Source organism: Drosophila santomea, chromosome 3R (assembly GCF_016746245.2).
Source record: "Drosophila santomea strain STO CAGO 1482 chromosome 3R, Prin_Dsan_1.1, whole genome shotgun sequence".
NCBI classification, from domain to species: Eukaryota; Metazoa; Arthropoda; class Insecta; order Diptera; family Drosophilidae; genus Drosophila; species Drosophila santomea.
In genome coordinates this window covers 23,084,814-23,112,149 of record NC_053019.2, presented here as the reverse complement: position 1 = coordinate 23,112,149, position 27,336 = coordinate 23,084,814, and the positions used below count along the sequence as shown (strand labels likewise).

The following is a 27,336-nucleotide window of genomic DNA, read 5'->3' as shown; positions in this document are numbered from 1 at the left end:
TTAAAAAGCTTAACTTTTAGGAGTTAACAGCACCAGCAATCTAGCTGCGGCACACATTTGTTACTAAAGTTATTTTAAAAGTATCCAATGTAATTTAAATGTAAAATTTAATTGTGAATGTAATGTAATTGTAAATAAAAGAGGAAAAACTGTAAAACTTTATACAAATTTTTTTTCCCATCTCACGAATTACGTTTAGATTATATTAACAATACGAAAAAGATATCGATATTTCGGTGTATTTTTAGTAAGGACAGGTGAGACGCAGCACGTACAATCGATATCTTATCTCTGCAAGCAGTGCAGCCCTCGCAGTCGTTACAATCGTAACAGCACAGTTACAGTTACAGCTTTCTGTTAGCAGGACTGCTGTTTATTTGTTTATTCAAAAACTATTAATAAATGTAGAAAGCAAAGTAATGTTTATAAAAAAACATAAAAAGTGTAGGAATTGTAGTCATAGAAAGAATAGATAGAACTTAGAATTAGCAGAAAGAATTAATACAAAGTTAATACAGTAACCAGAAAATCAATACCCGTTAACAACAACCGGAGCGCGTAAATTCCGTCAGTTTGACAGTTCCGTTGATAAGAACGATGCGGATGGACTTTTGAGAGCGCAGGCGCGCTCTAGGCGCCCCCGTGCCCCCTTTTATCCTCGTCGCTGTTTGCCTGCCAACTTTCCGGAATCCAAATTCTCAGACAGTCCACGTTCGGGCGTCGTTGCAAGCAGTGTGTGCTAACGGTACTCCAACCGCGCTGCATGTGCGTTCCCCGTTTGCATCTGTGTGCGTGTGTGAGCGGAGAAGGAAGAAGAGGAAAATCGCAGGAAAACGGGAAACAGTAACGGGAACGTCTGCCCCAAAAAACAGTTGCAAGAACACACTCGATTCCGTTGGCGCTGCACCAATTTTTCGCTTGAAAGACAGTAATTCGATTGGATCAATTCAGTTTTCCCATAGCAGCAGCACTTTCATCGCTACCTCAAGCAGCAGCACTAGCAGCAGGAGCAGCCGCGAAGGGGGCGGGGATTTCACAGGTGAGTTGCGGAATTCCGTTGTCCCATGGCTGGCAAACATCCTTTTAGCCTCTCTCGCTTGGTGGTGGATTGGCCCAAAGCCACGGACACTGCGAATGTCTATACTACAGGCCAAACTGCCTAAGCTCAACCGATTTAAGGTCTTTAATGAAGTGAATAGTTGAAATTTTAGTTGGTCAAAGCTGACTTTTTAAGACTTTGAAATTTTCAGAATTATAAATATATATTTTATAAGGTTGTCATATGCTTTGCTTCAGAATGACCAAATATTACTGTTTTATTGCTACCAAGTAGCTAAAAAATATGTAAAAAGTGCAAATCCAGGGCGGAGAATGGTTCGTCCTAGGGAAGTTTCACCGTATGTGGCTAAGTTTTTGTTGTGGCCACATCAGCACAACACCTCGGGCGCCACAAAAAACTTCAAAATTCTGGGCTAATTACAGGTGCTTTGATGCCTTAGAACTCTTGCCTTGGTTACAACTTTTTTTTTTATCAGCCCTATTTGCGCAGCTCACACGAATTAAATTCCCAGCGTTTCGGTTTCGTTTCTAGTTTCAGTTGAGTGAGCTGCCCACGCACGTTTTCGATTAATCCGCATCAAACAACCAATGACAGTGAAAATCGATCGGCATTGGCTTTCACAGTTGGCTACTACGTATGTGTTATGTTTTCCCTGCACTGAAATCCGAGGTCTATATCAAACAGAAAACTGTAACAGGAGATAATTGATTTTTTTCAATTTAGTTTGTGTGTTTGTTTGGGCAAGTTATCAAATTCATCATAAGCTAGCACTCAAACTGAGTTACTCGTCTGAGTTACAAACGCACCAGTGTTGGAAACGTTTCAGAATCGTAGTAAGTTTTTCTTTCTGTGCACTAATCGTGATACGACTCCGGCGGGAAAAGTACGGCCGGAGAAAAAGGGCAATCAGGAGCACACGCCTATAAAAAACCCGTGGAAAATGCGTGCCGAAATTGAAATTCCGTTAGTTGGTTTGGTCAGCCGGGACGATAAGCATATAAGCCATATAGCACATAACCGTTACATTTGCATTGGGGCGACATCTGGACGGTCTGTGCGTGCGTGTGCCTGTGTGTGTTTGTGTGCCGCAATTTCTCAGTATGCATAATTTAGATGCCGCTGCCAGCGTCGACGTTGACGTCGACTGCAGCTGCGGCTGCGACCGCGACGCCAACGCATGACCGCCAATGTCTTGTTGTTGTTCTTGTTCTTGGCGCTTCTCTTTGAGAAATTATTTTTAAGTTTGCGAGTGCTCGAATGCGGGGGTGTGTGAGTGGCAATGTGTGTTAGCGCTGATGCCAAGGTCATTACATTTTGTCTTATTTCGCTGCGTTTCAGTTGCCCCTGCCCCCCATTTCGCAAGTACAGTGCGCTCGCGATAAGTGCGATCATAAGAAAAGTTTCTAATATTTTGTAAGATTTCATTGATTTTGATGCAGCTATCTCTAATATTTTTGCGATGATCTAAAAGTTAAATAGTTTTTACAGCTTTCTTCCTCTCAGGTTAGCCGTTCAAGCTAAAGTTGCTTGACTGTATTTTGTCGCGATTTGCATTATATAATTCGAGCTGACGTCGGGAGGACGATGTGGCGGCTCTTTGTGGCAAGTTCAAGTGCAGTTTGCTCGATTTGCGGTTTTTTCCGAATGTTTTGCCAATATTTTCGCCATTGACAACAGGCGGCTTTGCCTTTGCCTTTGCTTTTGTTTTTGTTTCTTAAATTTTTTGTTGCTTTTTGTGTGATTGTTATTGTTTGTGTTATTGCTTGCCTTGCCAATATCTCTGACTAGCTGCCATGTTGATTATTTTGCATAACTGAAGCGGCAGTAGCGCCGGCATGAAAGCAATGGAAAAATTGTTTATATTGCCAAGGAGAAGGAAAAACGCACCCAAAAACCCAGATACATTTTGGGTAGTTGTAACTCCGTAGCGCCACTGAGGCGCACAATTTTCCCCAGCATGTTTTCCAACGTGGAAGGGGATCGGGAATCGGAATTGGAATGGAAATGGGGATGGGGTGGTTTGGGTTAGGTTAAAGTAGAAACAAATTATACAACACACACACCCCCAACTGCCCCCCGCCCGCAACCCCCAGTAAAACGTCAATAAACAAGCGGCAGTGAACAATGGAGGGCAGCAGGGAAAAGCTGGGTGAGGAGCACAGCGTCAGCTTTTCTATGGCGTTTTCCCCAGTGTTTTCCCCATCGCTTTTCCACCATTAAAGCTCAGTGCGCATATAGAAAGACATTCGATGTTTTGCCGGCACCCCAAAGAGCTGTTTTTCCCACCCCCCTCTGGCCCATGGGGTGCGTATTTGTCAATGTTGCTTTTCTTGGCTGTCATTTATTTCGTCATTTATGCAAAAATTTTATTGCTTTTTCCCAGTCCGCGGGGCTTTCCATTGCACAGCAAGAGTTAAGGGAAAGGGTAAGGGTAAGGGGGTTTTTGGGTGGAAAACCTTGCCAATTAAATGCATGCACATCCTATTTGGTGTCGCCTTTTGTTGTTTCCCGCTTTTTTTTTCCACCGATTTTTGTCCTTTTCAAACGCATTTCTTGTGCTTGCTGGCGTGTGGCTAATTAAAGCGAATGCCCCACGGGCAGTGGAAACTGAGCTCCCAGCAATTACTTTCCCCCCATTGGGGGCATACGAAAATACTGGTGGTTGGTGGGTGGTGGGTGGTGCTAGGTGGGCTTTGAACTTGTTTCAATCCCACTGGTTGCCTGGCATGCGGCACACAACAAAGCGGACACACATAATTAGGGGAAACTGAAAACCGAAGCCAGGATTAGATCCTTTTTCACAGCGGTAGTTAGCCGCATAATTGTAGTTGAAGGTTTAAAAAAAATATGTAAGTTAATCTCGTTTAAATTAATATAAGTTACATTAGTTTTTCGGTGTTAATATGAACTCTTTGGAAAGTTTAATCATAATTTCAATTCATTCTACACCACTACAAATTGATGGAAGTGCATTAAATCCATCAGAGTTTTAGTTAAAAGGATACTGCAAAGGATCTGCAATTAGAGTAACTTCCAAAACAGCCTCAAATTATTTATTTGCCATATAGGGCACTTTACTACACAGGCCTCTTGATTTACGAGCGGCCTTTGCACCCCAAATATTAAACTGGAAACCAAAGGCTGGCATAAATACCTCGCCGATACATGTCGTCATGTGAACGCTATGTGGTGTGTGTTGTGTGGTATGTGGAATATTTTCCTGTGGCCGACGTCACAAAACTTTGCGAGTCGAGGGCAACGCACACAGAAAATTCGAATTGGGCACAAAGTTGCTCGTTCCTTCCACTCGACTTTGCAGCGTGGTTCTTGTTGTATTTGGTGCTCTTGTTGCATGCACCGCTGCACTTCCATTACGCTATACTATATACATATATAATGTCGTGCCACACCATACGATATACGATATACAAAAGAAAGGAGCAGCGAGCTGGGCTAGTTTCAGGCGGTTCAAGGGCATTCCCGGACCGCTGACAGCAATATAACCGAGACATAAACGAGGGACAAGAAAAATATGAACAATGCCAGCTCGTTAGGTAGATGAAAAGCATGATGAAAATGAAATAATTGCGTGCATTCAAATTCCGTCCTGTGCCCCAAGGATCAAAAGCAAATTGCCACAATTAATTCGCAGACATAATGGAGGGACATGCGCGAAGGATAAAAAAGTAAATCAGGATTTTAGCGTATTAAGTGGGGGTTTTGGAAAGTCACTGGCCCGCACATAAATATACATTTATGCATTACTTATAAAGTGGGGGCGAATGTTAATCTGGTGCACAGTGTAAATGTGAGATGGCAATATCATAATACTTTAAGCTTGTAATAAGTGAATATAAGCTTGTGACTATAAAGTGGTATACGAATATTCAGAACTATTGCTCAGATACATTAATTATTATATAAAAACATATAAAACAATAAAGTTAGGAGAATGTATCAATGTAAATACTATATCTGGTACCACTGTCAACATAATGCGAAGCGCAAAAGTTTTACCCCAAACAGCGCTTGCAGTTACGACTACATAATAGTTAAGCGCCTTACATGGCAAACTGTGTACCATGGAGCGTATACGCAATCTAATTTCGACAGGCTAATTGCAACAGAAGGAGGCAGAGAGTGCGAATGTTTACTTTGTGAACAACTGTGTGTGTGTTCCGCCTCTGCTTCTTTCCACCTAATCAACTTTTAATGGCAAAGCCGAAACAAATCCTATATATGTATATTTCAGGCAGAGGTAGAACGCTTTGGGGTTTTGTTTGGGAAAATAGAGTAAAGTGTGTTGTAGTAAATACAAAGGAAAACAACATGAAATTGAAATTTTGATGGCAAATTGATGGATGATTGAATCAATTGTTTAGTTGATTTATTTACACAACGCCATTGTTGGCCTTTGAGTGCAGTAAATCGAGTGCAATTGCAAAAATGCATTTGCAATGGATTAAGTAATCCTGTGCCGAGTAATTTTGGCTCAATTTATTCGCCAGCTGATGGCCATTACCAAGGCTGCTTGCCATTGTTGATGGTTAAATGCATATTTCATGATGTCTGGCCCAGGTTGTCGTGTCCGTTGCACCATCTGCGAACTCGAAGCAGCCGCTTTCGCTTCAGCCAAAGTCTGACTGGCATTTCGACAGCTTTTCCGACAACGCCGCCTCAGTTATTTTCGTACCTCTGACGCGTTATGGCGACCATGAACCGCACATGGCTAAAAAAGTGCTCAGTGTCGCATGAAAGCGCCGAAAGGCTGCAGGTGGATTCGGTGGTTTTTTTTGGTGGGTCTGAGGGTGGGGGTCGGGTTGGTGGCAATGTGCAGGTTGGCTGCCAAATGCGGCACGTTGAACAATTTAAAAGCGGGCGAACAATGGCTGTCTGGCAATCGCTGAGTGGCGAAAGTAACACGTTCGGTATGTGCCCCACGGTGAATGTGCAATCATTCATCTCGTGAACTACTCGAGAATGCATTCCTCCCATTTTGTATGTGTTTCTTTTTTCGCTCACCGTTCTGTCTGCGTGTCTTTCTCTGTGTGTTATTGAAATGGAATTCAAAGGACTCTTCAATTTATAGCGACTTGTAGTTGGGTTTTTATCAATATTTAAGCAGGCAAAGGGCAAATCCTTGCCGAAAGATTCCATTAGTTGGCTTTCACATGCCCACCCTGATGATGGCTCGCCCCCGGGGCGTATACGCAATCAAAAATGGTATATCACATATCCAATTCAATCAGACAATGCTCACGACATAATTGAAGCAAATGCGTGTGTGCTTTTGTCTCTGGACGGCCACCCTACTTCTTGTGTTCATCCTCAAGTTCCCTCAGCCGCAGGCAATACACTGAAAAAAATCATATGTAATGGGGAATTATAACACATAATTATAGAAGTGTTATGTATCTTCTTTCAAAGTGAATAAGTCTTCTTAGGCAGCAAAGTTGCTTTTCTTATACATTTCACTCTCATACAATTGAAGGAGCTCCTTTTATATCAGTGTATAGCCATGCTGCCTAGACGAAGTACAGAAAACGAGAAGCCGGCTAGTCAAGCAGCCATCAAACGAGACAACAGACAGCAACAAGCCATATCAATTATTCAAGCATAATTTGAAACATTCTCATGCTGAAGGACTCTGCTTCGCTTTGCTCAGCGAGGGATTGTGTTCCTTTTGCCCAGAGCTCTTGGCCCAGCAAGACTTTACTCGACTTTTTGCCTGAAAACTTTTTAAATTATTTAAATGAGTGCCGTTGCGAAAGTGATGGAGAAGTTTTGACAACGCTTTGGCTTTCACCATTTGTAATATTTGAAAAATAGGGGCGCATTGTGTTTTTGGCAGATTGAAATATGTCGTTTAAAACTTAAAATTTGTCAGTATCTTTTTTATCAGTTATCCTATCTCCCAAGCGGTTTGAGTTGCGAATTAATTTATGAAAAGTTAAATTATTTCTAATTGTTGCAGCAAGCTTATCAGCTCTTTAACTTTTCCCTCGAAGAGCAAGCATAACAAAATCAACAAATTCAAAAACTTTGGCCACCGAGGCATTCGACTTCCGCATAAAGTTTTCAAAGTCTGAGTGCCAGTTGATGTATACATATATGTATATATTTTGCATGTATGCCATTTGGTAAAAAGGATTTTTATGAGATCCGTGTGCGCGTGTATGTGTGTATGTGTGTATGTGTGAGTGGGTTATCCTGGCGAATGGCAAAGTAAAGGAAGATAGGACACAACCACTTACCCACTAATACCAATTAGTGTGCCCTGAAAAGCATGCTTCAAATTATGTCGTATACGTGGGTGTGTGTTTGCTCCTTGTACGGCAGCGTGTGCATGTGTGTGTGTATGTGTGTGTGTGGTGCAATTTGTCAACCCCTGAAGAAGCACGATGAAGTTGATAGCGTTTTAGGGGGAGCACGGCGAACATATGCCGGAACATCGTTCCGTTCCATCAATAAATCCCCGTTCATAGCACATCCAATGACCCGAAAGGCAGCTCTCTCGGTCGTGTGCTAGTGTGTGTTTTAGCCTGATAAGGTACCAGCAGCAGCAGCAGCAGCAGCAGCAGTAACCAGAATAATAATAACAACATTGGCAACACGAGTAGCGACAACGGCAACCAACGAGTATACTCCATTTCGCTTTCATCGTAAATTAGTTATTGGCATGTTATACTAAACGATAATGAAACTCATACCCATTCCTCTTCTTCTCTCTCCCCCTTTTCATTTTAGCAACATGTTTGTGGCTTAAATCGGCGCTGAGCAGCAATAGCTATCACTGAAAAACCAGAACTTGAGGATCTAGTTAGTTGGCCATCGCTTTTGGGCCATAAAATGCATTTACACTTCGAGCGAAACATCAACACAAAATGCGACTGCACGATACTCTCATTATCATGGATGGGAAAGGTGCCAGATGATATACCCGAGGTGAGTACGCAGTCATTAACTATTGGCCATTAAAAATGGAACCTAACAAGGCCTCACTAAGCCAAATTGGAGAGTCTGCCGAGCTTAAAATGATAAAAATCTTTCTAAGCAAGTGCAACACTGTGGCATACTCTTAGACACTTGCAAAAAAGTTTCCTCATAATCCAAAAAGTAATCCGTGAAAGACATCGAATACGTCTCATTGAATTTAATTATAGAGTACAGCCATTCTCAAGTGCCATTAATTTTCCTTAGTGTGCTTGAAGGCTGTGCGATGGCAATATTAATACAATAAATACTGGACAAGGTCCATTAAACTGTCCGGCACTTTAAACTGTCAGGCGAAACTATTAAGACCGACCGCTGGCCATTATCCATTAGCCGGAATGGTTGTTGGTAAGGATGGTTGGTGGTAAGGTCTTAAATTGGAAAGTGGCTTCTGCTTGGTTATGCCATGGCATCTCTGCATATAATCTAGATAATCTTCACAAGGCACCGGATACTTCACACATGCCAAACATTTTCACACCGGAAGTGCTTAGACCCGAAAAACCCCGTTGGCTTTTACCATCGCTAGAAGCTATTTCTGTATGCCCGTTTTGGGCCTTTTGAAGGACATGGCAGGTGTCGCTGGATTAGGAGTCCCTAATGGCCACGTTGCACTCATTTCGGTCTTAAAATTGATTTTACACGCCACGTGTTGGCCAAAGCTCAAACGGAAGAAGTGGGTTCGTCTGCGTGGCCCTAACTTTTCCAATCATTATGAACTTTCAATGGCTGCGCTGCACAACAAATGCCATATAATCCTTTTTATATTGAATATAAAAATCCAATCACGTCTGTCTCGGCTCCTTGACTCCATCCTCTCTTGTGTTTTGTAGCGCAAAATTAAAGTTAAGTGAATGCCGCCCACGCAGCCTCAAGTGGATCCTCGTCTGGCTGCGGTCCTTTTCAGCTCGGGATATGCAGGATATGCTGGATGAGTTGGTCGAGTTGGTCGAGTGGGATATGTTTGTTGGCTGAGTGGAATGTGCTGGTTAGGCTGGTTATCTGGATGGACCTCTACTTTGTGCCGCGATGCGCATCACTCTCCAGCAATAAACTCGTTTGCGATTTGTTTAACTGTTTTCTATTTTGTTTTCAACTCGAGCGCGTGCACTTAAAGAAACTGAGAGATGCAAAAAAATATAGGAAATGAGTAAAAATCAGGACTAACAACCAGTTTGTTTAGGTGTTCGTGACCAGCAGCTAGTGTTAAGTTGGACACGTGTCGAGGTTTGTGAGGGACGCGTGTCAGTGGCATCGTTACCCTCGTAATGCCACCCCCGCCACACAGAAAACCAAACCCAAACCGATTTCCGTTTCCATTTCCATTCCGATTGCGTTGCCATTTCAGTTGCAAGTGCGTTAAGCCACAAGCTTAATTTCTTGTTACGCCTTTCAGAAATTTACGAGCGATAAGCAGACATTTTCGCCTCCTTCCAAACGCAAACAAATTCGAACCCATTGGGGAGTTATCCTCATTTCCATTTCCCTTGCGCATAAATCATCTCAGCGAAAAAATGCGTATTAAAACAAGCGAGAAATATTTCGAAGTGATTTTTTAAGTACCCGCCATAAGTCCCACACCAAAAAGTAGTCCAGTTTTTCATGGCATCATAATATTTTAACAACTGCACTGCCATTAATAGAATATTTATGATGAAGTGCGTCATCCTCGGCGTAGCTTGTTGCTGTATTGGTTTTCTGTTTGTTCGCACTTCTGAAGAAAAAGGACCTCTCAAACAAAGACTGGACTCCTTTTGGTTTTCTCTTTCTTTACTCTAAGGGTTGAACAACTGTCGCGGGATTTTCGCATAAATTGAGGCAGCAAATTGGCATGCCAGAGGACAAGGACCAAAAACTGAAAGCATAAAATGAAATTTAATAGCCTGGCACATGACACACATGTCGCCTTTTTCATGGGAAATCCCCGGGTTCAACATCGTAATTTCATCTCTGCTGGGTTGGGCTTTATGCAAAATCCATAACAAATGAAATCTAATGATAACTAAATGATGAAACGATAGCAAGAAGTGGAAATTTGTTCACACTTTTGGGGAGACAACTTTTCTTAAGGACTTGAATAGGTTGAAATTCTTTGTAGATTATTGTATCATATTTAAATGTTTCAACTGGGCAGTGTAATAACTTAAGCCTAAAAAGTAATGAATTTTTCATACACTCGCGTTTCAGTCATATGCTTAAAAATTCTGTGGGGCCCAAGAGGCATTAAAAGTTTCAGCTGAATGTGGGAATATATATTTTGCATATTTATAGCAAGCCCAGGAGTTTGGCGCATTTTTATGAACTTGCCTGGTCTTGCCAAACTTTTAATAATGCAAAAAGAATAACAATTTCCACTCGAGCTGAAGTTGCCTACTGAAGACGCTTACTGAAGACGAAGCTCTGAAGATGATGGCTTTTAGCTGGAATGGTTCACTTAGCGTAATTAACTTGGCAACTGCTGATGAAGTCGACGAACGTTGGAATTAGTGGCAGTTGCAATAGCAGTAGCAGTAGCAGTATCATCATTAGCAGTTGCTGGAGGGTTTAACATCATTAATATTTGCCAGTGCCACTGACACTGGGCAATCCTGTAGCCAGGATCTTCGCCTCCCCCCTGCTTCCATGTGTTTGCTGCTGAGTTTTAATTACGCGCAGTAAAAAATAATTGAGTTCTTTTCAATCCCAGCGACAGTTGAGGGATCCTGCGACTGCTGAAAGCTGGTCACTGACCACAAAACCACTTGAATGGCCTTTTGCAATGGACAGCCACTGGCTAATTATGTGCAGCAGACCATTATGCTCTCAGTCGCACATTTTGTGCTGGCGCTGCGTGCTCTAAGTTAATTTCCACCGGATCAGGATAATGGCCCGCTTTTGCCACCTTTCCGCTTTTCCGCTTTAAGTGTGTGCCCCGGAAAAGGGGTTTAATGTGGCACACTGTTGAGGAGTATGTATGTTTAATGTTTAACCATAGAGGAAAATTAAATGAAAAAGTTATTTTAAATCATAGCTAGTGTTCATTTTGTTTGGAAATGCTTTAAAGTACCACTTTTCTATACAGATTTATAGCAGCAGAGAAGGGTTAAGTATACGGAATGTGAGTACCTCTGCTAGCTCTATACTTTTCACCAAGCCACTAGAAAGCACAGGCATTTGCATTTTGCTCTTTAAAGCCTAACTTTTGCCACCCCGAAAGTATGCAACGCAATGTTGGAAACTCATTTGCACACACACACATACAGGCACAGAGATTTTCATCAGGGAACGGCGTGCTCACGCGAAATAAATGTATTACGTGCCTGCTTGTGGTAGTGACAACGCCCCCTTCCCCCCCACCCTTCTAGGCTAATTTAAACAGGAACAGAAACCCCCGAAAAACATCGCTATGCCTGTGAAAATATCCGCAGGCCTCGCTGTTGTTCTGTTACGCTTGTTGAACAGGTGCCGATTACAAGTGCCAATTTTCGTAGCGGCGCGCAAGTTAATTGAAAACTTTTTAATTGTTTACGCAGCGGCAACATCTCGAAACAGACTTGGCTTAGTTTCGCGTGCTGGCCCTGATTTACGACCAGACTTCTGCCGGCGACAGTTTCAATTAGACAGCATTGTGGCCAAGGACGCAGTGGCTCGCCGAGAGGGCGGGGGCGGTGGGGCTTTCCCGATTGGCGCCGCTTTTCCTTTTGTGCGATTCGTGCGATTCCAAACCATCGACCCTTGGCCACGTCACATCCACACATCCTTTTTGCCGGAGGCGCGTCTGCACTTTCGATTGTTTGTTCTTGGCTCTGAAAACTGTAATTTAATGTGCCCACAATGCTGCCACACATGTCTTGAGCGATGACTCCTTGGTACACACAGAGAAATTAAATAATAATAAATAATTAAAAAATTTTATACAATATAAGAACGATGAAAACATTTCTAAGCGCTTTTTTCTAAGGAAAAACTCTTTGGAAACTGCGTAAGCTACCCAAAAAATCTATTAGAGGCTCTTTTAATTTACCATTTATTCATTACACTGCTAGATTGTTTTTCCGAGTGTCTAACTGCTCCATCATTCCCACTTGGCTCTTCACACTTGGCTTGGCTGACGTTGTGGCTTTCAGTTGTGTCATTGATTGGTTTGTCCAGCATTTCGTTGTTTGTTTGTTTGCACTGCCTTCGATCGAGTCCTTCGCCAGGAGCTGCGGTTTTTGTGTCCTTTTCTGTCCTTTGGCGTCCCTGCCACTTGGCCACAATGGTCGCTCGGAAAGGACATGTCCACAGCAATATTCCCGTTCGGAGTCTCTGTCCAATTGTTGCATACGGATTCAATCAATCAATTATGCAACTGCCTGGCCATTGTTATTGCATAATTCCAGAGTGATGCCAGTGACGCTGGCCAGGAATGCAGGAACTAAATTTGATTGTGGTCCCCAGGCTCGGAATTTGATTGGATGGCCTCTCGAATTTGTGGAGATTTTCGATTTTCCATTTTGCCGTAGGTACACTTTCCAAAACGAGAAAAATGCATTAGTATCCTGATATTGGGGGATTACACTGCCTTAGGATATGGAAAATGCATCATATGAGTTTTCTCTTATTGAGATTCAACAATAAATATTTCACTGTGGACAGTGTTGTTCTTATGCATTTTAATTTATTCCCTTTCTTGTGTACATTTCGCTTCAATTTCACTGGGAGCATTCATGTAATATGAGAATGGATTCTGCATATGAACATGTCAGCGACTCTCATGCTCCATTTGTCAACTCACAGAGACAGCATTTGCCTGTTTCTCACAGAGAAAACTCATTTGGCTCTGTCTCGTTTGTATTTCACTCGTTTTTCCATCTGTTCCATCCACCCCGAAAAAGAAAACCAACCCACTTTCCAACCCAGCCCCGGTTTCTTTTTTCTGGGAAATGTAACAAAAGATGAGATGCACTTGAGCATGCTAAAATGCGTTATTAAGTGCATAAATATGCAATGCTCAACCTTTTGCACTCGGCATCACCACCACCTTTCACCACCCTGCACCACCTTGCACCACCCTGCACCACCCTGCACCACCCACCTGTCTAACAATGGGGCCTTCAGGTGGGCACTCAAGAGTAGATGGGGGGCATGTGTGAAGGGCTTTTGAAATTTAATAAAATGCAAATTCAAATGCAGAAACCAGTGAGCCAGACATGTGCCCACATGCCACGCCCCGTGTTCCCATTGTGGGGCGACGGGATCCCGATGCGGCACCGCCTCTGCCCCAACGCTAATGAGTTGAGTTTTGTCTCCAAAACACACAAAAACAGAGGGAATGTATTATGTGCAGCTGGAGCCGAAAGGATGCACTGAAGCGACTGCCCCCACAAAATTGTGGTAATGGCGCACATGGGGCGCATATGAGGACAACTCGCTGAAAACCAAAAATACCGGGGATACACTAAAACACATTCCATGTCTAATACAACTTCCAATTAAAAACAACAGTTGGTGCATCTTAAACCCATTTTAATTTAATATTATAGAAATCGCATGTGAAAAACTTACTGCTTAATTATTTGTAAATCACATTAACTGCAATACCTCTTAAAATATTTCTTTGTAAGCTTTCGTTTCTGCAACGTGCTGTATTTTTTTAATTATTTTAAATGCGAACACATATGCAGCTCCGGCGGCAAAAAAAAATAAAATAACATACGAGAAAAAAAATCGATATCGCTTTTTGGGCCTGGCATTAAAAAGGATCAAAAGGTGGAGCACGTGCGCAATGCCGGGAGGCGAATAAGCAATGGTACGCCACAGTACGACTATATCCTGTGTATACACTTGTAAGCCATAGGAACCGAACCACTTTTCCGCACGCCCATAAAAGTTGCCAGTTGCCAGTCAGTCCCATTCCCAAACCCAATTCCATTCCCATTCCCATTGCCATTGGCATTGTCTGGTCGTCCTGGTCGGTAGATATTTCCTTGGCTTTGAAAGGATGGAAGGCGGCGGGGGTGTGTGGTTGGGTGAAAGAGTGGTGCGATGAGACCTTAAGCAACCTTCCTCGAAAACCACCCACCCACCACCACCACCACCTATGCCAGCCATCCAAGCCTTTCACACCTACATACATGTGCACGGAACAAGTGGCAAAATGTTGTTACGTGAGCATTAAACCATATTTTAAGTTATTAAGTTATTGACAAAAGCTCACGTCACCCCTTATGGCGTCGCCCTGGGTTGTGGGATGCGGCACGGGGATTGGGGGATTGGGTTTGGAATTGGAATTGGACTGGGGCTGGGTGCCCTTGGCTTGCCTCGGATATCGAGTTGAGTCCATGTTGCCGGGTGCTTGGAGGCGGACGACACTTGTGCGCTGCTTATCCATATTGTTTACAATGCCACGCCTTGTGGCACAGACACGCTTATAAGCACTGAAAAATAAGCCCAGTACTACACAAAATATATTAAGTAGTCAAATAACTATTCCCTAAGTACATTTCCTGGAATAAAACAAATAATAATATATTTATAATGAAGAATATGTTCCTATTTATTAAGCATTACATTTTCATTCCGTGTATCTTGTAGTGTACCTATTATCTCCATTTAAGTTTTCCTAATTTCATTGCTTATTTAAAGGTCTTGCATTTCCACAGTGTGTTAAGCAAGTATTTGCTTGTGTATACACTCGTATAATTCCTGAATTATAAGTCCGAGGATAAAAACTTTTGTAAGCGCTGGCACGCATAAAAAGAAACATTTTTACAATTCCGCACAAGCTGGTGGCTCCACGCCCCGGATTTTCCTCAAAACGTTGCCACAAAGTTTTCCTCTTTGGACTGTGGGAAGCGCGGCAAGTGGTGCAAATATTGTTTAATTTCAGTTGTAAATTAAACATAAATATTGTCGGGCATTCGGTGCCCCCTGCGGTAAAAGTCCAATCTGCGAAGCTCTCCAACTCCGGTGCAGTCATTCATTCAGTCACATGTCCTTTGTGCCGGACAGTCGTTCACGTCCTGCGTCCTGCGTCCGTTTCCCATGTGAAAGCCATTATCCCTGTACGGTTTCATCTTGGTCCCTCGGTGTGGCAGTGACATTTTTACTGCTCCTTCTGCAGACGCCCAGGTAGCATTACGTATTTTGTACTTTATATTTTGTACTTTGCCATCTGCAAACGACATGGAACAAAGGACGAAATAGCATTGCAGCCGCAGGACGACTGTCACATGCTGTCACATGGATATGTAGCCATTGCTAGCCGGAAATTGAAATAAAAGTTATTAGATTTCTTTGACAACCGCTGTGTTCTCGAGTTGGGAGCCCATACTGTAACACTTTAAGCGCCTAAAGGATTATTTGCTATGTGGCACTCTTGATTTCTCGCCTCCCGATGTTACACAAATTTGCCCTTTTTTTTCCCAGTTTTTGCTACTTGCTCTTTGTTGCGTTGAAACCAAATACAAGGCACATAAATTGCCAAGGCAAAGGACACATTTGGGTCCGACTTAATGTCCAAGCAAATAAACACATTCGGATGGGTGGCTGAGTGGGTGGATGGATGGATAGATGGGTTTTTGGAAAACGGCCGCTGTCGTCAGTTGGACTCTTCCACTCTTTTTCGCTTTTCCGTACTTCCGCCTTCCCCCTTCCCCCTTTGTTGGCCAGGCCAAATCAACCACCGCCGACGCAGATAATTTGCCAAGGGAGTTGGTTTATGGGCCAGGGGTTGGCGCATGTGAGAGTGTTTGTGGGTGCGGTTTGGGCAAGGTTTGTTGGGGGTTGGGTGTCCAGGGGCCAAGCCAACGCCATGACCTACTTTCGCCGCAACTTTTTCAATTTGCGGAAGAGTGTGTGTGTGTGTGTGCCTTGGCTTAGGCAAAAAGTTTATTTCGTAAAATACAATAGACAGAATGTTGGACTAAAGACTACTCATAAAGCTTTCCATGGATTAACTAATGATTCCCCCCGGCTCGGCTACCTAGTTGTGCAGGATCAGGAAGAGCAGACCTAGCAGTGCGCTCATTCCCATGCTCTGGTTCATCTGGCGCAGTGCCGAATTCTTCTCACTCTCACTCTCATCCTTGATCCGCTCGAACATCATCTCCTCCGGCCGAATGCTTCGCTGCTCCTCCTTCGCCTCCACGCTGCCGTTGTAGGCTTCCGGCGGCGGAGTTGTCCTCTGGCCGGTCAGCAGCAGCAACTGCAGCGTCTGCAGCGGCGTCAGATGCGGAGTGGCATTGCTCTTGGTCCGGGACTCCAGGATTGCCTTTTGCCACAGTGGCGGCGGCAGGAAAGGCTCATAGCTCTCAGGCGCCGTACGGCCTCGATATCCGTAGACGTACATCTGGACGAAGAGGCTTTTTGAATCGAAATCCGTAATCACCGCCTTCAGGGTGCCACTCGTATAGTGACTGTACTCCGCCTGGGGCGCTTTGTAATCGGCGTCTGAGATATTTCTATTGGCATAGTGCTGAAAATATACCAATTGAATAAGTCCATTTATACTCATAAGACATAGCCCGTAATACTCACATCCAGTATAGAAAACCTTACGTATGTTATTGAATTATTGTCGATGTAGTAGAAAACCACCGAGTGGTTGGTTGGCGTTTCCGAATCATCCGGCGATGTCTGATAGCAATTGTAAAGAAGTTCATCTCCTAAGAGGTCGCGTTTTATAAGATATCATATGCAGATAAACTTATGTGCTTGATAAACTTACCCGCCTGCCTCTTGCCAACTTCAATGTACTTGTCTGGCCTATCGAAGTAATCAGTTACGAAAGGACCTTCCGTGAAGCTCTCGATGTCCTCCTCGGACAGATTGTCATATTCCTCGTCGATCTCCAGAGCATCTCGTCTGTTGTTGTCAAATACCTCGACGAATTGATCCGGTTCTGGGAAGATTTCCTCGTAGGGCTCCATCTCGCCCTGAAACTGCTGATCGCGATGGATGAAAAGAGCGGGATCAAAATGCGAAGAGGTATCATTTAGGCCAAACACCATGATGGTCACATCGAATTCGGTGGTTGGTGGAATAGTGGCTTCCTCGGGAGTGGCAGGGTCAACGCTTTGATTGGTGGCAGCCAATTGGATTATGCCCACGATGAGGCGATTCACCAAGCTGAATTTCACCTCCGCCGAAATGTTCTGAAATGGAAAACGAATGCCAAATTAGAAATCCCCGCCAATTTGGACAGATCCAATCGGGCGCGACCATCTCGGCAACATCCATCAGCGATTGCCACATTTTTCCGAGTTGTTTACTCGGTCTGACAATCAAATTCACGGACATCTACGTATATGTACTTTGCCAAAAGTTGATTTACGAATAATTTGTGTATTTTCTAGGGAAAATCCCGCGTCATAATTGCCTTCAGAAATGCTCAAATCGAAAATGCATTCAGCTCACATTTGCTTTCTTGTTATTCTAGAAATAATATGTACTCGTTTCCCACCACCTTCTTTGCCCATTTAACTTGTCGGCTTTGCCAAATTGCCACATTTCCTCACGCTATTTTATTTTTATTAGCTTCAAAGTATGCGATTTTCTCATATAATATTTGTATTAGTACATATTTATTCATTTCATTTTCAATTATCGACCCAGTTGTCGATAGATTGAACACTTTAGAAATAGTACGTGCGCCTCACTTGTGCCAGTCCCTCATATTTTAGGGCAAAGCAAATAAACTAAAATATGAAAATATATCGAGCGAGTAGATATACTTGTAGTAAACACAGCCCGGCAGCCACAAACGCACTGGATATAAATATACTTCTATGGGCCAAACTTTTTGTCGCTTGGCTGTGACGAAAAAAATGTCAATTTCTGTTTCTATTTTCGTTGCCTGCATGTGCAAAATAACCAAAAAAAAAAATAATAATATTAAAATAACAAGGGGTCAGCCGCAGAATATCCGCACATAAAGCTCACTTGTTCCTAACCCAAAATACACAATTTCTGACTAATTATGCAGGAATATTTTCTGTCTACATTTTGTTTTCGAAACTAATTTGCATCTCTTTTACATGACAAGTTTGTGCTGTGTACACAACAAAATCGATTTATTCTTTCGCCTGTCCAACTATATTTCTCATATTTTTAGATATTTTAGAGATATAAAAAGTAGTTAAACAGTAAAGTTTAATACTCATATTTTGTTTAACTAATTTGTAGAATATAAAAGCTGTATGTTCCCGCACTCACTTCCTCCGATTAAACAGTATAGTATTTTGTTTAAATAATTTGTAGAATATAAAAGTTGTATCTTTCACCCCGCACTCACTTCGTCCGATAGAATTTCGATGCAGGTGATTGGCTCCAGAACCTCGTAGGTGAAAGTCATTCCGGGCAGCTCGCCGCCGCTGGCTGGACGGGAATGGAGCACATCCTTGACCAGGAGCTGGTCCCCATTCACCCGTTCGCCCACTCCGAAGTAGCGTTTGGTCGCCAAGGAGTCGCCACTTTTTGCCAAAACCGCAAAGGCAATCAGGCCCAACCAAAGCAAATTTGCACACATATTGCAGCGCCTGTTTTTCAAACGTTTTCGAATTTGGTAGTTAGAAAATGTGGACCATTTTCAGAAGTATCCGCACGAGAGAGATCGTCGATCGCACGGCGCAAAAGAACTTTGGCAACTGAGGCCAAGTGCTGATGGATCGCCGCTATTTTCCGTAAATTCACTTTCGTTCGCCGAGAGAAAATGTTTGCGAAACGACGACGGCGAGTTGATGAAAATTGAAAATGCTCTCGAAACTCTTTGGCATCCATCCGGCAGCTGGTAGTTCTCTTTTCCATCTCGCAAGTTGTTTTTAGTTGCCTCTGCACTTGACCCGAATGGATATGGATTCGATGGCTTTCCAGGCCACACTTTGAACTCCTTGTCAACGACCCCGAAAATAAGACCACAAGCAGCACCAAAACAGCCTTTGGGATGGCGTTTAAAATTGGCTGCAAAAGGTGCAAAAATAGCCCAAAGATACACATATAGATTGGCTTCTATATATATACTCGTACATGGGCATAAGTGTTCTGTTTTGCATAAGAGTTCTTTGACTTTGTCATGCGGTCTCCAACGATTCGGGGCATTTTGGAAATGCCACACTTTATATTAAAGTTTTTTTGATATTTTATTTATTAGCCTTCTAATGCTTAGCAAAAGAGTTTTCAAACAATTTTCTCTGGCTTTATCAATAAATAAAAGTGTTCTTGGAAATAGCAATAAGCTCATCAATTTGTGCTGTCCACTTGCTCGGCATTTAACAAACCAATAAATAAGTTTAAATTCTATTGGCTTAGTGTAGGAGATCAAAAGCTTTTGGTAGAAGCATAATTGGGTATTCATTAAATATATTTTAAAAGTATGCCATATTTGTGGGCATTTTGCTGCAGGTCAAAGGTTTTTGGGCATTGAGCTTTGTGTATAAATCGATTTGTTCATTTTATTATTCAACGCTTAGCTAAACAGTTTATTAAATGTTTATTAGCTCTGCTGTTCAAAAAGAGCCTTTTCATAGCCTTTTCATATGATAAAATCGCTTTATAATTTATAAAGGTTTTTTTTAGGCTAATAAATGACAGCATTCTGATGTTCAATGGGCCACTTGTGAAGCGTTGAACCAAATATTTAATGTATTAAATGCTTATTAGCATTAGTTGTCCGTTTATCCGCAGTTTGGGCCATTAGTGCCGTGTTCATGAGGATAATGAAGCGGATGCGAATGCGTCGCGGGTTGCCATTGGCATGCATAATAAATTGCAATTATGGTTAACGTGCGCGAGTGGGAAAATGGAAAGTGGGGGGGAACTGGGAAAAATGAGGAAAATGTATGGGGTCGGTCAGTCAGGTGCTGACGCCTTTAGCCTTAAAAATGTTCTCTGCCTTTTTAATTAAATGCGTGTGTGCTGTGTATTTGCGAAATGGAGCGGCAAGGAAATGCCGCTTCGTGTGCCAAATGGCTGCAACATAATTTATGGAGCCCATGTTGCCGCTGCTGCAGCCACAACTGCAGCATAATCGCAGGCAGGCATCTGGTTTTTTGGCCATCTTCTCTCCTCGGGCCAAAACACACCATAAACTTTGTCGCAACGAATTTAGATATTTCAAATGGAGAACTCAGACGTTTCTCAGGTCATTTTCCAAGCGAATGCGAATGCAGCAGACTGGACTGGGTTTCGAGGATGTGTCAACCTCGCCAAACGGCTAACAAGTTACAAGTAGCCACTTGAACATTTAAGGCCCAAAGCAAAAGACGTGGCCAAAGTGTGAGGCTGTCAGCGCCGTTGCCTTGATGTCACAGTTTTGACATTGATGTTGCTGCTGTTTGCGATGAAATGAAATTACAGCGTTTGAGGGAAATGGCATTAGCCAAAGTGAAAACGGAAATTTCCAGCAGTTGAATGCTTAAAGCAAAGATTGGGCTAATTCGATTGATTTGCCAGGCATTTTCTAAACGATTTCATTGTAGCAATTTATTGCTTCGTGATATACTTATTAAGCTTGAAGTGCCGTCGAGCATACTGTGGAAAATGCAAAATCGAGTGGCTCTCGAGTGCATCTATTTTGGCCAAGAGCACGGGCCAGATCCGGTTCAAGTGGCCCAGTGAAAGGTTAATAACACTCCACAAAGGAATGCCGAATGGCGAATGACGGAATAACGAATGCCGGCTGCTCATAATTGTTGCCAATGAAGCGTTTTCCCTGCTCAATTGCCATAATGAGCCATAGTGAGCGTCTGGATGTGAGACATTCGATGGCCTGAATGACAGATAGTGTGTGTGTGTGTGCTCGTTCAATTATATAATTGAATCAGCAAGGACATCAGCATATGCACGCCAATCAATCAGGCCAATAAAGCAATTAACTTGGCTAACGGCCCAGCAAGGTTCACTGCGTTCGCTGTCCACTGACCACCGCCCACTGTCCGAAACGGAAATTAAAAATTTTCGTAATTTTTGTTTTTGCCACTGCGGCGGCATTTTAATTTATGCCCAACAAATTGGATTTGGGCGCCAAAAAACGCCCATTCGGCTTAGCGGGGATTAGCCAAAATGCTGAAAGCGCCCGAATTTTGGTTTAAATTGAAATATTCCTCGGCTGCGCGCCGAAATGTAGGCTAAGCTTTTGTGAGCGGGCCCCGCCCGGAAAAACAATCAATTCCGGGTGGTTGGGTGGTTGGGCGGTTGGCGGTTCTCGACAATCAAATCAAATTGTAAAACAGGAGGAGGAACTGCGGTTGAGTGCCACTGCAGCAGCATCGGCAGCAGGAGGTGCAAGGAGGAGCATGGGGAGCAGCTGCTGCTGCAGTTGATAAACTGGCAAAGAGTTTGCCCAAAGAAAGCCCGCAGCGGGAAAATGCCCAGCAGGCAAACAAACCCAGTTAAAAGTTGCAGAATGAATGCTCGACTGACTGACTGATGGCGACTGTGGGAAGCTTTTGAAATGTTAATTGGATGGCATAATTGCTTTCAATTCATTCCCAAACAAGTGCCAAGTTCCCATTTACCTTTATATAAGCAAATTCGTTTTACGTACGTATTGATTGCTAACATTGCTTGCACAAGAAGCAATGCAAGGAATATAATTACGATTTTTGTAAAAACAAAGAACTTAAACCGAGTTTAAATGTAGTTAAGCAAAGGAGCTTTAGCATCGTACCCATATATTCTTACATAAAGTACTTTAACAAGATGTTTGGCTTACACTAAGGGGTTCACTGCGTTAATTAGGAAATAAAAAAGGATTGTTTGACTTAAGCTTCTAATGAAGCTAGAATGTAAAACCGGCCTAAAGTAAAGGGAATTTCTCCTCATCACCATGGTGAGCATACCCCATTGAGACCAAGTTCCCAGGAATCCACAAGCGTTGAGTAAAAATGCCCAGCCTCGGGCGGCGAAATAGGCAGCTGGCAGGTTGATCGGCTCAAAGAGTAAGGAATAAAGCGATGCAGTCGGAAAGTGGAGCATACTTACCAAGCCAACCGCCCGCCTGTCGATGGTGGCAAATGTGTGAATGGGCCAGGGACGATGGACCTCGAGCCTGCGGTAATCCGTTTTGGAAGCCAGCAATGGGCACTTGACTCGCAATTGGCGACTGCTTAGGCGAGCTGCCAAGCAGATGTCGGCAGCTGTGGACATCCCATTCAACTGGCTTTTCTTTTCTTCACTCTTTTGCAGGACGAGGGATGGAAGCTGAACCGCACCAACTACTACCAGGAGGGATGGCTGGCCACGGGCAATGTGCGCGGCATTGTGGGCGTGACCTTTACCACCTCACATTGCCGCAAGAACATGGACTATCCGCTGAGGACCAACTACAACCTGCGCGGGCATAGATCGGATGTAAGTTGTGTAGTCACCGAGATACCGAGATTTTAAGTACCTACTTAACTGATATTATTTGGCCAACAGGTTATCCTGGTCAAGTGGAATGAACCGTACCAGAAGCTGGCCTCCTGCGATAGCTCGGGCATCATCTTTGTGTGGATCAAGTATGAGGGTCGCTGGTCCATCGAGCTGATAAACGATCGGAACACACCGGTAACCCATTTCTCCTGGTCACACGATGGCCGCATGGCGCTGATCTGCTACCAGGATGGCTTCGTTCTGGTGGGATCCGTGGCTGGGCAGCGTTATTGGTCCTCCATGCTCAACCTGGAGTCCACCATTACCTGCGGCATTTGGACGCCCGACGACCAGCAGGTGTACTTCGGCACCACCCAGGGTCAGGTTATTGTGATGGACGTGCACGGAGCGATGGTGTCGCAGGTTCAGCTGTCCAACGATGTGCCCATTACCTCGATGGCCTGGTCCTGCGAGAAGTTCAAGATGGAGGAGGGCGAGGAGGCGGAGCCCGGTGTAACCAATGCGGGTAAGTGACCCAAATGGAAGATGATAAACTATGTTAACCCGCATTATTTTCCTTGCCATAGCCAAGCGCTCCTTTGTCCTGGCAGTAAGCTTCCAGAATGGATATATCTACTTGCTAAAGTCGTTTGACGACGTCTCACCCGCACATATCAACACATGCCTTAACGGCGCCCTTGGCATGGTCATGGAGTGGAGCAACTCCCGCGAGCTGCTTGCCGTAGCGGGAACATTGCGAACGGGAGTGGATGGAACGAAAACAGAGGACATGGGCACGCCCAGTAGCTACACGAATCTGGTGAAGTTCTACACGGAGACGGGCACCTGTCTGTATCAGGCTCACATTCCATGCAGCACCGCCACCGTTTCGGCCATCACCTGGGGCCACAACGACAAGCGACTGTTCATCGCCACGGGGACACAGGTTCACATTGCCTGGGTCTCCAGACGGGTGGCCTCCTTGCAGCTGCTGTGCCGCCTGGAGATCCAGGCGAGCGTCGGATCCGAGTCGCTGCTGCCCCTGCTGCCGTTGCCTTCTAGGATTAAGTCTCTCATTGGCAATCTGTTTGCTCAAACGATAAGAGTAAGTTCAGTTTATAACGCAATTTTCTGGTTTACTTATTGAATATATACAGTGCTGTGTACCTGACCTCAAGTCGCTGCGTGATTTTGTTTCGCGACCACCGCTCTGCTCCACCCGGCTGCACTGCACCATGATCCGGCACGATGACGACTCCAATCTGAGCTCTGGTACTTGCTATACGCTGTATCTGGAGTATCTGGGCGGATTGGTGCCGCTGCTCAAGGGCAAGCGGACTTCCAAGATTCGCCCCGAGTTTGTCATCTTTGATCCTCAAGTTAATGGTTGGTATCTCAATAAGTATTGATAGACAATGGTTTTTAATATTGATCTCTTCCAACAGATTCCCCTTTGTACTTTCAATACTCCGCCGAGGCCAAGAGCTCATCGGGCTCCAGCCAGTCCACCACCACGGGGAACAGTGGGCGCACCGACTCATCGGACAGTGACTTCGAGGAGAGATCTCGCTTCGGCTCCCCACGCACTCCGCGCAAGAAGCGAGTGCGTCCAAAGAGACGCAACCAAGCGGGCGATCGGCTGAGCGCTTCTGGTGGCGGCGTAACCAACGATCCTGATAGCCTGGATGAACTGGCCTATGTGGACACACTGCCGGAGGTAGGTGACATTCACTTTTAGAGAAGACCCACGCCATCACTGATTCTTTTCGTTTTCTCAAGCAGGAAGTCAAGCTGGTCGAGGTGACCTCCAACATTTGGGGAACCAAGTTCAAGATCCATGGACTTGCCAAAACCGTCCCAGCCAATTTAGGCCAAGTAACTTATAAGACGTCCCTACTGCATTTGCAGCCGCGTCAAATGACGCTGGTCATCACCGAGCTGCGCGACGATTTTCCACCTGGTCCCGATCCCAGCTTCAATCCAAACATATTCTCCGAGGACGAGGACGAGCATCACCAGCTCCAGGGTATACATCACGATGCAGTGCCGCAGGTTAATGTGATCACCACTCAGGATGGGGCTTCCTTAAAGCCGCCGATAATACCGCAACGTCGCCTCACCGATGGAGCATCTGCACCATTGATAGCGCCCATGTCACCACGTCCAAATCGAATTCTGGCGCGACACAAGAACTCTTTGACTGTGAACGGAGAACGAGGTGCTGGCTCGTCGGCGGGCTTAAGTCCTTTGGCTCGGGCGGAGAGCTACGATGATGATTCATCCAATGAATCCCAGGAGGCAGGAGCTGCAGCCAGTCAGTCAACCACTGTACTTCTACATCAGGCTCCGTCGAATGGTTCGGGTCCTGGACCCAGCTGCAGTAAGACCATAACGCGTCCCAAAACGATCAGCAGCTTCAAAAACAGCTACAGCCGCTCCAGCTCCAATTCCAGCTGCCAGTCGCGTCACGCCATTTCGCCGCTCTACTGCGATGGAGCAGTGCCCACGCTGCAGAGTCCGAAGAATGCAGTGGCTCCCTCGGACATCATCTTCGAGCGTCCAGCAGTGCCAGCCGCTGGACAGACCACCCTGATGTCGTACTCGAGCAATGCGGACTATGCCAATAATGTGGTTCAGGTGAAGAATGCCCTAATGTCGGAGCCAGTGCGTTCGGCCAATAGTCATGTGAATCCCGTGCCGCTGAACCTCAATTTAAATCTGGAGCGAATGGATGCACGAGTTAAGTGTGCGGCGCCAACCACATCCTCGACAGCTAAGCGGCGGGAGATGTTGTATATCGATGAGGAGACGCAATCGCCAACGCCTACGCCAAGTAGCAGCAGCATGAAACGAACGCCAACGGTGGTTTCAATAGCTCCTGCTCTGCCCGATTCCATTACGCGCAGTTGCAGTGTGGGATATCTGGATTCGGTGGCCATCACGCCATCCGACGAAGCGTTGTCCGCTCTGCGTAAGGATGCGCCAAACAAGCGGCTGATACTGGTGGACAAGAGAAGGAATCGCCGGAAAAGGCAACAGCAGGAGGACGCCCGGCGGCACAAGCTGCAGCAAACTGGGAAGTCCAAGAGCCTGGACTCCTGCGACCTGTTGTCCCTACAGACAAAGCTGTCCAGCAAGGAGCACGAACAGGTGGTGCGCAAACTGCAGGAGATCTCCGACAGCAGCGCCTGCAGCAGTGCGGCCAACACATTGTGCTTCAAGTGTCGCAACAACATGAGCCCCAGCAGTGCCTGCAAACGGTGTCAGCCCTCGGCGAACTCCGTCCTGGATGAGATTACATCCGCCGTGCCCGCTGTGGAGCCGACCAAGGAGCCTCCTGTGGTGCAGGCCAAGCCAGCGCCCAAGAAACGCTTCGATGTTATAACTAGCTTCACGGACTCGCCCCTTTTTACAAGGAAACATCGATTTGGAATCGGCCGCAGTAAGGAAACGTCGGGCACGGAGAACTCGACTCCACTGCTGGGAAGGAAGCAGGACAATGGCTTCAGCTTTGTGAAGCAGCTGTCCGAGGTGCGTTGGAGGCGCAAGGAACAGCCAGCCCAGGCGCAACTTAATGGTTCTAGTAATGCCAGTACTTTGGAGCGGCAACCGCAGCCGGAGATCACGGGAGCAGCTTGTGGAACTGTGGAGGCCACACCGGTGGAGGCCAAGGCTTCCGTTTCTCTGCATACTCAGGTGAGTTTTGTCCTTGTAAAGTTGAATGTAAATAACCCATATTTCATATGCTAGGCCCTCACTACTTTGGAGAACATAATAAGCCGTCTTCGTGATCTGGACGAGGGTCGTCTGACGCCTCCTTCAACCCCACAACGACTGCCTCGAAGTTCTCCAGCGTCTCCGGCAGCCAGCAAAAAGAACAAACGGCAACAGAGCAACTCTCCCATTCGCCACATATTGAATTCGCCGCTTTTAAACCGGCGTCAGCGCAAAAAACAAAGTATTATTGAGAGCTCCGATGATGAAGGTAACCAGACCAATGGATCCGGTGAGGAGAGCAACAACACGGGCAATGGCAAGCAGTATCGCGATCTGGAAACCTTTCAAAAGGCCCAACTGCGCCAGAAGGTAAGCTGGTTAATGAATAAACTTAAAATATTTTGATGGAAAAATCTTTATCCACAGCTGAAGCGCGGCAAGATAGAGCCCAATGGCAGTGCTAGTTGTGCCAATCCGGCGCCAGTGCGTCGTGAATTTGTGATGCACAATAAGGCGCCCATGTGGAATGAGATGAGCCAGGTGTACCAGCTGGACTTTGGCGGTCGCGTTACCCAGGAGTCCGCCAAGAACTTCCAAATCGAGTTTCGTGGCAAGCAGGTGTGTTTAGCATACAAAGCAATCTATAGGAGCGCACAAATAACATTCAAATCAACTTTACAGGTCATGCAATTCGGTCGCATTGATGGAAATGCCTACACCCTGGATTTCCAGTATCCTTTCTCCGCCCTCCAGGCCTTTGCCGTGGCTCTGGCCAATGTGACACAGCGACTTAAGTAATCGGGGATTGAGGGATCAGAAACCGCATTGTATCACATCGCACCGCATCTTTAAAATGTCGCCAGCTGAATGCAGCAATTGCTTTTTTGGCCTACGCTATATATATTTTTATACCAGAAACGGTGGGATGGACGGATGGTTAGCGAAAATTGCTTCTTCGTTTGTATATATTGTATATGTATTGTGGTCTTTAGGTTTCCGAACACCGTACTTTAGTGATTATGTATGTGAACACGTACCACCACTTGATTGAAGGTTTTGCCATGTGCAGCGCATTGAAACACGAGTGCGCACATGGGTGTGCAAACTCACAGTCCGATCCATTTTTGTGCAATATTTGTATGACAAATTTTTTGGATTAAGTGTAGCCGAGTGTAAATGTTAGCCGTAGTACGACGATGTACAATGTATGATGTATTTTAAATCAAACTACTATAACACGATTAACGATCAGT

The 27,336-nt window shown here is 44.9% G+C and overlaps 2 protein-coding genes across 3 annotated transcripts; one reads left to right on the top strand and one right to left on the bottom strand.

Moving 5' to 3' along the window:
- The first annotated feature begins 389 nt into the window (after positions 1 to 389).
- LOC120451322 (tubby-related protein 4) lies at positions 390 to 27,126 on the top strand. Of its 2 annotated transcripts, none has more exons than XM_039634894.2 (11): positions 390 to 1,039; positions 7,808 to 8,005; positions 22,199 to 22,363; positions 22,433 to 22,892; positions 22,954 to 23,471; positions 23,524 to 23,752; positions 23,812 to 24,083; positions 24,146 to 26,062; positions 26,117 to 26,452; positions 26,510 to 26,701; positions 26,765 to 27,126. In XM_039634894.2, exons 2-11 carry the CDS (start codon positions 7,910 to 7,912, stop codon positions 26,879 to 26,881), a joined length of 4,302 nt encoding a protein of 1,433 aa, XP_039490828.1. In that variant the 5' UTR covers positions 390 to 1,039; positions 7,808 to 7,909; the 3' UTR covers positions 26,882 to 27,126. The 2 variants fall into 2 exon arrangements, with proteins under 2 accessions (XP_039490828.1, XP_039490829.1); XM_039634895.2 differs by having other exon boundaries at positions 391 to 1,039; positions 24,149 to 26,062.
- Positions 15,875 to 18,670, bottom strand: LOC120451324. The gene is made up of 4 exons (XM_039634896.2): positions 18,309 to 18,670; positions 16,743 to 17,169; positions 16,553 to 16,680; positions 15,875 to 16,490 (listed from the first exon to the last, which is right to left on the bottom strand). Exons 1-4 carry the CDS (start codon positions 18,540 to 18,542, stop codon positions 15,999 to 16,001), a joined length of 1,281 nt encoding a protein of 426 aa, XP_039490830.1. The 5' UTR covers positions 18,543 to 18,670; the 3' UTR covers positions 15,875 to 15,998.
- Positions 27,127 to 27,336: the final 210 nt, after the last annotated feature.